The 10,623-nt window shown below is 43.5% G+C and overlaps 1 protein-coding gene across 2 annotated transcripts in view; it reads left to right on the top strand.

The window, feature by feature from the left end:
• Window positions 1-701: 701 nt before the first annotated feature.
• The window catches only part of ZFR (zinc finger RNA binding protein), a 76,886-nt gene continuing 66,964 nt past the window's right edge, over window positions 702-10,623 (top strand). Inside the window, exons 1-2 of one of the 2 annotated variants that reach the window (XM_036757939.1) lie at window positions 702-909; window positions 1,241-1,340. In XM_036757939.1, coding sequence (XP_036613834.1) covers window positions 873-909; window positions 1,241-1,340 — 137 coding nt within the window. In that variant the 5' untranslated portion in view covers window positions 702-872. The remainder of the gene's footprint in view (window positions 910-1,240; window positions 1,341-10,623) is intronic. The other variant, XM_036757948.1, reaches the window with a different exon arrangement.

Raw genomic sequence — 10,623 nt, 5'->3', positions numbered from 1 at the left:
GTTAAAAGACAGGCAGCCAGGAAAGGAGAGACAACCAGGAAAAAAGAAGAGAAGTAAACGAGTAAGACTGTGGAAATGCTAAAATGGTAAGCAAAGAAGAGTAAGAGACGTGTACGGGGGTCCAAGAATGTGAGTGATTGCAGGGGGCGGCAGGGGTGTGTGTGTGTGTGTCACGGTTTATCGGGGGGGGGGGGCCAAGGCAGAACAGCATTTCAGTTATTTTTGGAAGGGCTTTGGTTTCACACCACTTCTCCCACTCTTCTCTCCCTCCAGTTTCTGGAAAGGGGTTAGAAAACCATTCCAGTTCCTAATCCCCCAGTTAAAGCCCCGCTGAAACGGAACCGACATGAAAGAGATGCGGTGAAGAGGAGCGGAAGGGAAGAGAGAGGAGTGAAAGAAAATAAGACGAAAGCGAAAATAAGTGAGGGATACTTCAAGAGCAGGAGAAGAGAGGAGGAGGAGGGAGGAAGAAGGGAGGAGGAGGGAGCATATAGAAGAGAAGAGGGAGTAAGGGGGAGGAGGAGTAAGGAGGAGGATTTAGGAGGGGGAGTAAGGGGAGGAGGGTAGAGGAGGAAGGAAGAGGAGGAGAAGGAGGAGGAAGAGGAGGAGGAGGGACGAGGAGGAGGAGAGAAGAGCAGGGGGAGTAAGGGAGGAGAGAAGAGCAGAGGGAGTAAAGGAGGAGGAAGAGGAGGAGAGAGGAAGAGACAGAGAGAGGAGACACAGCGGACTACATCTCCCAGGGTGCCCGGGACCGGTGGCGCCTGCGCAGCGAGAGCAGCGGCGGCGGGTCTGTTCTCCGCCGAGGAGGAGCCGGGCAGAGGAGGGGAGGCAGCGGGTGAGAGTTCAGAGTTCAGCAGCAGCAGCCCGAGCCCATGATTCCCATATGCCCTGTAGTTTCCTTCACCTATGGTGAGTATAATTTACCCCCACCGTGAGCCCCTGTAGCCCCTAGCCCTCCTGACGGGGATGGCGAGGTGAGGGGGGGTGGGGAGGCGGGGAGGGGAGGAGGCCTCGGGGTGTGTGTGAGGCGGGAGGAGGGAGGAGGCGGCGGCTGCGGCGGCGGCCTGGGCCCCGCGGCGAAGGCGGCTTCTCACCGAGCGTGTCTCTCTCTCTCTCTCTCTCTCCCCCTCCTCCCCGCTCCCTCCTCCCTCCCCTCCACCGTCCCTTGCCCGGTGGCTGCGCTCCTCTGTGTCTCCCTCCTCCCGCCATGGGACCCGACTCTCGGCGGCGCCCGCCGCAGTGCCCAGCCGGCTGGGGGAAGATGCCAAAATGGCGACCGGCAACTACTTTGGATTCACCCACAGCGGGGCGGCGGCGGCGGCGGCTGCGGCCCAGTATAGGTAACGGCCCCCTCGTCGTGCTGCGCCCCTGCCCGAGCCTTCCCTCCCCTGACCCCCGCGCCCCGAACGGCCGAGGAGGAGGAGGAGGGAGAGCGACCGCTGGCCCAGGCCTCCGTCCGCCGCCCCCCCGCCCGCCGCGGGCTGGGGAGACCCCGGGGCGACAGAGGCCCCCGAGGAGGCGGAGGACGGAGCTGCCGCTGCAGGCCCACAAACTAAGATGGCCTCCCGAGGCCTGGGCCGGAGCGGAGCCGGCGAGCGGCGGCCGGCCGGGAGGAAGCGCAGGCAGACCCCTCCTGCCGCCAGTCTCCTCCCCCGCCTCCCCTCCCAGCCTCCTCCCCTCTCTCCTCCTCTTCCTCCGCCCCTCCTCCTCCCCTCTCCACCTCCCTCTCTCCATCCCTTCTGCACCCCTTCCTCTGCTCCTCCTCTTCCTCCCTTCCTCTCCATCCCCTCCTTCCCTCCCTTCTCTTCTTCCTCCTTTCCACTCCATCCGCTCCTCACCTCTCTTCTTTCTCTTCACCCCTTCCTCTGCATGCTGTCCTTTGCTCTTTCTCTCCGTCTCCCCTTCACCCCTTCCTCTCCATCCCCTCCACTTTCTTCTCTCCATTCCCTCCTTCCCTCGATTCTTTCTCTTCACCCCTTCCTCTGCATGCTCTCCTTTGCTCCTTCTCTCCATCTCTTCTGCTCCCCTTCACCCCTTCCTCAGCTCCTCTTCTCTCCCTTTCCCTCTCTTCACCTTTTGCCCCGTATCCACTTCCTCCTCTCCATCCTTGCCTCCCCTCTTTTCTCTTTACCCCTCCTTTCTCCTCTCTTCTCCCCTTCCCTTCTTCTCCATACCCTCTTCTTCATTTCTTCCTCTGCATCCTCTCCTCTGCTTCTCCTCTCCCTTCTCTTCTCCCCTTCACTTCTTCTCTGCTCCTCCTCCTCTCTTCCTTTCCTTCTCTTCACCCTTTGCTCCATCCCCTTCACTTCCTCCTCTCCATCCTCGCTTCTTTTCCTCTGCTCCTTCTTTCTCCTCTCTTCATTCCTTCCTCTATCCCCTCTACTTTCTCCTCTTCATCCCACTCTTCTCCATTTTCCTCTTGTTCCTCTCCCCTCTTCTCTTCTTCATCCCTTCTTTTCCCATCTCTTCCACATCCTCCTCTTTATCTCTTTCTCTTCTCCTCTTTTCCCCTCTTCTCATCTTCATTTCTTCTCCTTCACTTCCTTCTTTCCATCCTCTTCTCTCCTTTCTCTTCCTCTTGATCCCTTCCTTTGCCCCTTCTCTTTTCCCCCTTTATTTCTTCTCCATCCCCTCCTCTCCTTTTCTTCTCTTTTCACCTCTCCATCCCCTCTTCTTCAAGTAGAAAGGACTTTGGGCTAAGGCACCTTGGTCGATGAGCCAGATCACCCACTAGCCCTCTGTAAAGAATGGGAGAATAGTGTTGCATTTCCCTTAAAACAGTACCTGCCTCTCTGCTTTCACCCTCTCCCCAACTTCCCCTTGCCTTGCCATCCTCTTGTGGTGGGGGGTGGGGGTGGGAATCTGTTGTTTTCCCTGGGGCATTTTTTCCCCTCTTTGGAAGCTACTTTGGTGGCCAGCTTAACCCTCAGGAATAAAGGATAGCAAGACTGTGTTAGGTTCCCCACCAACTGGAGCCATTTAGGCATCAATTTACCTGAAACCAATGGAGTTGTTATCCTGAGAAGTACACATACACAGAAGTGTCAGGGCCCACTAAACCTATAAGGCACCTGTATTATATAGCAAGTGAGTTTCCAGATAGGATAAGCATCTCCCTTAGTCTTATTGTCTTACCATCTTATTGAATATATGTATAGTGCAAGCATTATAGTTCTGAGTCATTGAGATGCTTCTAGCGTTGTCTGTTATTTTAGAAAGATAATTTTAAGGTTTCAGCACCAACAAATAAGGGAATTTTGGCATCTGCCTCAGAAAATAAATGAGTAGGCCTTAGTGTAAAATCACTAAGGGATAGGGATTCAACCTGTGGTTTCATTGATATTGGGAACTCTCCTGCAAGAAAAACAAATATTGATTTCTAAAGTTACCTAACCTTTTTGTACTTTTTATCTTATCAAAGACCAGCAAAAACCTAGGGCTGATTTCCTTCTTTACCTTTGGATTAATCTTAAAACTGTTTTAAAGACTCTTACAACTTGTATTTAAAATATTTTTAAAATTCCATTTGATTATTAGCTACAAAAATGACAAGGCAGTTTTTTCATTAAACTTTTTCAGATAAGCTAAAATATGAATGTTTAAAATATAAATATTTAGAGAGGCAGTATGGTGTACACGTACCTTGGAGAGTTGACCTGGAAGTCAAGATGACTTGAGTTGTAATGTGATACATATTGGCTATATAATGCTGAGCAGATCTCTAAGATTGGAAGTTGTTTGCTTCGTTAGAAGAACTTCCTCACTAGGAAAGTTCTACAAAGATTCATTTTAAAAAAGGACTAATAAAATAAAATGTAAATATTTGTCAAACACTCTAATGCCTATGACATTGTGTTAGCCTCTTCACCTAACTTCAATCTGAGGAGTGGAAAGAAATTTTTAAAAACCCAACAACTTGAACATGTTACACTATAACAAGTTCAATCTTTTGTGTCGTCATTGTTTAAAAACCACCAGAGTTGCATTTGCTGTAACTATTGAGTACTGTGATGTTGCTGTTGGATGGAAATTTTCAGGAGAAATTTGGAACTTCCCGTGTTCTTAAGTACAAAAAAGGTCGCAGATCAAAATCTGTGTCATAACTCAAACTACCAAGTACTAAATGTTCTAAAAGAGGAGGGCATGACTCTTTTACTGGCTTATATAAAGAAAAAGGCCATTTTTCTAGTGCCTTATTTCATCAAGTGCTAATTCCATTGGAATTTTAATTGTAAATTGATCCACATGATTGTGTGTGAGTGGAAAAAAAGTTTTGAACTGGAAATATGCAATATGGGAAGAAATTTCATTTAGGATGTACTTAGCCATTATTTATATTTGGGTATGCTTACAGCATATAACTTTCTCCTAAGATTTTAAGCTAATTCTGTAGAGAACCTTATGGAATATTATTTCTATGACCCTGAAGAATTAAAAAGATGTGAAAAATTTACCAGCCATTTCACATATTAAATTCATGAATATTTCACGAAAACAATACCTTACATTGTACTTATGTTTGTTCAGATTGTCAAAAAATAGTTAAGACAGCTTGCCTTTGTAATCCCACAATAAGGCAAACTATAAGGTGCAAAGGAAAGTGTGCTAAATTTAGATTAAAAAAAACTAGGTTCAGATCTCAGCTCTGCCACTTGTGTCTGTGTATGAGACCTTGGGCAAGTAAGTTAATTTCTCCAGACCTCAGTTTACTTGACGTGTAAAATAATAGGGATTGGATTAGAGGACCTTAAAAGATCCTTTTTAGCTCTAAATATGCTGATCTTACATAAAATGAAAATTGCTTGTACTTCACAAGTATTTTTAAATTACACAGTTAAGGAAATGCGTTTTTATATCAGGAAACTTGACTAAATATTTCCTTGGCGATACCTTAGAAACAAGACAGGAAGACTTAAATAATTGGCCTTAAGAAAAGACTTGTGCAAATCACAGTTAATACATTCAATGACCTTCCCTGATGTTAATGCCATACTTTTCATTAATAGTGATTATGAGGCTATGAAAATAGTAGATGTTTATACATTCACCTCTTATCCAACAAAATCAAGTCATGGGAAAAATGTAACCTGTTCATATGTTCCTTAAGAGTTGCGTAAAGGATTTAAATATAAACTTTCAAAGCTGAGTATTCACATATCTTACGTAGAAACATAGGCCACTTATGCTATTATCCTGAAGGATCTTGAACTTTGCAAAGTAAAAATACAGGGGGTCCCAAAAATCTTACTGCAGTTTTAAGCTTCAACACTTTTTGCAAGCTCCAGTATAGGTATAGCTTTGTTTTGGGAGGAGGAGAGAGAAAATATGATTACAAATATAGTTAATACAGAATTTATTGCAAAATAGACATACAATGATATGGTTAGGGGGGAAGTTGATCAGTGACAACTAGGAGAATTAAGAAAAGTCTCTTAAAAGATGTGCCATGTGAGCTAAGCCTTGATTGGACCAAGGAGTTGGGTTCTAAGAGTAGAGAGTGAAGAGGGAAAATCATTCCAGGCCCAGGGGACAGATAGGTTGCTATTCTGGATAACTAGAAGAAAAGTAATACCCTCAACAGAAACAGGGAATTTAGAGGGGATAGGCATATGAGGAAACATGAATTCTGTTTTGAATATGTTGATTTTGAGATGCCTGTGGGATATACAGGTGGAAATTTTTAGTAGGCAGTTGGACGTAATGAGAGAGTAAAAATTTTATTCTATTTGTCACACCTATTTTTGATGAACATTACATGGTAATTAAAAACAATCCTTGATGTATTTTGCTCATTCATGTCCTCTATTTTTGTCATTTAAGCCAATGTATTAAGCTATGTCACATCCTCAGGTACTGAAAAAATTCCTGCATGTTTTTGCTGATGTAGCAGTTGCCACCATCAGTGACATAAAATAATTAATCATGGAGAACAGGAGAGGAAACCAAAGGAATATCGCAAAATTTTTTAAAGAGAATAATCAAAATCTGTAAACTGTCTAGACCAGGGGTGGGGAACCTGTGGCTTTGAGGCCACATGTGGCCCTCTAGGTCCTCAAGTGTGGCCCTTTGACTGAATCCAAACTGCACAGAACAAATCCCCTTCATATAAGGATTTGTTCTGTAAAACTTGGACTCAGTCAAAAGGCTATACCCAAGGACCTAGAAGGGCACAGGTTCCCTACTCCTAGACCAATGAGCTTGACTATGATTCCTGGGGAAATTCTAGACTAGATTATTAAAGAAATGGTTAGTGAACAGCGGAAAATGAAGTGGTAGTTACAGAAAATCAACATGGCTTTATCAAGAACAGGTCATGCTAGACTAACTTTGTTTTCTGTTTTGATGGAGTTACTAAATTAGTGGATGTGGAAATGCTGTGGATATAGTTTTTCCTAGGTTTAAGCAAAACAAATGTTAAAGTATACTTATTCTCATGGAAAAAGATAGATCAGTGACATAAAATTAGTTTCAGAACTGGTTGAATGCTTGAACTCAGGGTAGTCATTAATGTTCTATGTTAACTTGACAGAAGACCTTCAGTGGATTGCCTCAGGAACTTGTGTTTTGTTTTCTGCTGCTTAACATTTTTATTCATGACTTTACTAAAGGCCTAGATGGCACATTTATCAAGTTTGTAGAAGACAAAATTCTGGAGAAGTCGTACATAACTAGATGACAGTCAAGAACCAAAAAGATCTTGACAGTCTAGAGAAGAGGCTCTTAACTTTTTTTTTTTTTAATTTAACTACTAAAGGTTTATTTGTTTTACAGATTAGGTCATTTACAGACTACGAAAATCATTCATTCTTTACCAATCACTCCCGTATTTATTCAAATGTTGACACCATGGGTTTTTGGCCTTTTTTGTTTAACTTTTACTTGAAATAATTTTTGTCTATGTCACCAGGTCAAGGCATATCCCTCAAGTCAAGTTGACAGTAATAAACCTCCCGTTGTTAGCAATGAATACTCCCACATCTCCTCTAATTCAATTACATGTGTGCACAAGGTGGCATGTGCAGTGATTTTTTTTTTAAGTTTTTAAATTTATTTATTTAACATATTTGGTTTTCAGCATTGATTTTCACAACAGTTTGAATTACAAATTTTCTCCCCATTTCTACCCTCCCCCCCACTCCAAGATGGCATATATTCTGGTTGCCCTGTTCCCCAGTCAGCCCTCCCCTCTATCACCTCCCTCCCCTCTCATCCCCTTTTTCCTTCATTTCTTGTAGGGCAAGATAAATTTCTACGCCCCATTGCCTGTGTATCTTATTTTTTAGTTGCATGCAGAAACTTTTTTTTTTGTTTTTGAACATCTGTTTTTAAAACTTTTGAGTTCCAAATTCTCTCCCCTCTTCCCTTCCCACCCACCCTCCCTAAGAAGTCGAGCACTTCAACCTAGGCCACACATGTATCATTATGTATAACCCTTCCACAATACTCATGTTGTGAAAGGCTAACTACATTTTGCTCCTTTCCAAACCCTCCTGCTTTATTGAATTTTCTCCCTTGACCCTGTCCCCTTTCCAAAGTGTTTGTTTTGATTACCTCCACCCCCATCTGCCCTCCCCTCCATCATCCCCCCCTTTTATTTATTTTTTATCTTCCTCCCTCTTCTTTCCTGTGGGGTAAGATACCCAATTGAGTGTGTATGGTATTCCCTCCTCAGGCCAAATCTGATGAGAGCAAGGTTCACTCATTCCCCCCTCACCTGCCCTCTCCCCTCCTCCCACAGAACTGCTTCCTCTTGCCACCTTTATGCGAGATAATCCACCCCATTCTATCTCTCCCTATCTCCCTCTCTCAGTATGTTGCTCTCTCATCCCTTAATTTCATTTTATTTCTTTTAGATATCTTCCCTTCATCTTCAACTCACCCTGTGTCTGCTCTCTTTTACATATATATACATATATATACATATATATATAAAAACACACACATATATATACATACACACGTATACATATACACATAGATACATACATACATACACATTCACTTATATATATATACATAAACATATATATATGCATATTCCCTTCAACTACCCTAATACTGAGGTCTCATGAATCATACACATCATCTTTCCATGTAGGAATGTAAACAAAACAGTTCAACTTTAGTAAGTCCCTTGCAATTTCCGTTTCTTGATTACCTTTTCATGCTTCTCTTGATTCTTGTGTTTGAAAGTCAAATTTTCTATTCAGCTCTGGTCTTTTCACTGAGAAAGCTTGAAAGTCCTCTATTTTATTGAAAGTCCATATTTTGCCTTGGAACATGATACTCAGTTTTGCTGGGTAGGTGATTCTAGGTTTTAATCCTAGCTCCATTGACCTCCGGAATATCGTATTCCAAGCCCTTCGATCTCTTAATGTAGAAGCTGCCAGATCTTGGGTTATTCTGATTGAGTTTCCACAATACTCAAATTGTTTCTTTCTGGCTGCTTGCAGTATTTTCTGCTTGATCTGGGAGCTCTAGAATTTGGTGACAATATTCCTAGGAGATTTCTTTTTGGGATCTATTTGAGGAGGCGATCAATGGATTCTTTCAATTTCTATTTTGCCCTGTGGTTCTAGAATATCAGGGCAGTTCTCCTTGATAATTTCTTGAAAGATGGTATCTAGGCTCTTTTTTTGATCATGGCTTTCAGGTAGTCCAATAATTTTTAAATGATCTCTCCTGGATCTATTTTCCAGGTCAGTGGTTTTTCCAAGGAGATATTTCACATTGTCTTCCATTTTTTCATTCCTTTGGTTCTGTTTTAGAATATCCTGATTTCTCATAAAGTCACTAGCTTCCACTTGCTCCAATCTAATTTTTAAAGTAGTATTTTCTTCAGTGGTGTTTTGGACCTCCTTTTCCATTTGGCTAATTCTGCCTTTCAAGGCATTCTTCTCCTCATTGGCTTTTTGGAGCTCTTTTGCCATTTGAGTTAGTCTGTTTTTTAAGGTGTTGTTTTCTTCAGTGTATTTTTCAGTATTTTTTTGGGTCTCCTTTAGCAAGTCATTGACTTGTTTTTCATGGTTTTCTCTCATCCTTCTCATTTCTCTTCCCAATTTTTCCTCTACTTCTCTAACTTGCTTTTCCAAATCCTTTTTGAGCTCTTCCATGGCCTGGGACCAGTTCGTGTTTTTCTTGGAGGTTTCTGTTGTAGGCTCTTTGACTTTATTAATTTCTTCTGTCTGTATGTTTTGGTCTTCTTTGTCAGCAAAGAAAGAATGCAAAGTCTGAGAGTGAATCTGGGTGCGTTTTCGCTGCCTGGCCATATTCCCAGCCAACTAACTTGACCCTTGAGTTTTTCAGTGGGGTATGACTGCTTGTAGATTACAGAGTTCTATGTTCCACGTTTGGGGGGGAGGTGCCAGCTCTGCCACACCAGCACTGCTCCTTCCCCAAGAACCCCCAACCCGAACTAGGCTTAGATCTTTGGCAGGCTGTGCACCCCTGCTCTGATCCGCCACTTAATTCCTCCCACCAGGTGGGCCTGGAGCCGGAAGTAAGAACAGCTGTAGCTGCCCCACCTCCGCTGCCCCCAGGGCTGGAAGCCGAACCGCAAACTCCTTCCACTCCCGCAGCTTTTCCCACTAACCTTCTCCACAGTCTTTGGTGTTTGTGGGTTGAGAAGTCTCGTAACTGCCGCAGCTCACTGATTCAGGGTGCTAGGGCCCCCTCCGCCCTGCTTCTGGTCTGGATGGTCCACACCGGTCAGGCTGGGCTCTGCTCCACTCCGTTCCCAGTTCCGAGCTCCGTGTGGGATAGACCTCACTCAGAGACCATCCAGGCTGTCCTGGGCTGGAGCCCTGCTTCCCTCTGCTGTTTTGTGGGTTCTGCCATTCTAGAATTGGTTCAGAGCCATTTTTTATAAGTTTTTGGAGGGTCTCGGTACGGAGCTCACACTATTCCCTGCTTACCAGCCGCCATCTTGGCTCTTAACTTTTTAAGGAATCATATGGACCCCTCTGGAAGTCTGGTGAAACCTATGGACTCCTCAAAACAATATTTTTAAATGTATATGACTACAAAAGAAGCTAATTATATTGAAATTCAGTTATCAATATATTTTAAAAAGCAAAACAAATTTATGTACTTGAGCTAAGAAGCCCTGGGCTAGAGCTTCCGGCCAAATCTTATAAGACAAAATTCAATAGGGATAAAAATGAAGTCTTATACTTGACTTCAAAAATAAACTTAACAGGTTTAGGTAAGATCTGATGGTTTGGGTATACTGCGGGCCTAGTATAAATCAGCTGTTTGTTGTGGCAGCCCCAAAAGTTAATTATATCTTGGAGTAGCATTTATGGACTCATAACTTACAGGAATGCAGAGATAATAATACGTCCTTTAAGGAAGACCATAGTTAAACCACTTCTAAAGCACCATGTTCAGGTCTGGGGACCACAGTTTAAAAAAGAACATTGATAAACTGAAGAGCGTCTAGAGGAGTGCCACCAAGACAATTAGATAGCTTTAATACACATCATGAGAATGGGTCAGTGGATTGGGGTTGTTTAGTATGGAAAAGAGAAGACTAAGGCAAGACATTTTAACTTTCTTCCACGTAATCAAAGGACCCTACTTTGGAAGAGCAATTGAACTTGGGGTTTTATTGGCTGAAGGAAC

Source organism: Trichosurus vulpecula, chromosome 1 (genome assembly GCF_011100635.1).
Source record: "Trichosurus vulpecula isolate mTriVul1 chromosome 1, mTriVul1.pri, whole genome shotgun sequence".
Lineage (NCBI taxonomy): Eukaryota > Metazoa > Chordata > Mammalia > Diprotodontia > Phalangeridae > Trichosurus > Trichosurus vulpecula.
The sequence above is the reverse complement of the archived record's forward strand: the minus strand, read 5'-3'. Positions and strand labels throughout refer to the sequence as shown.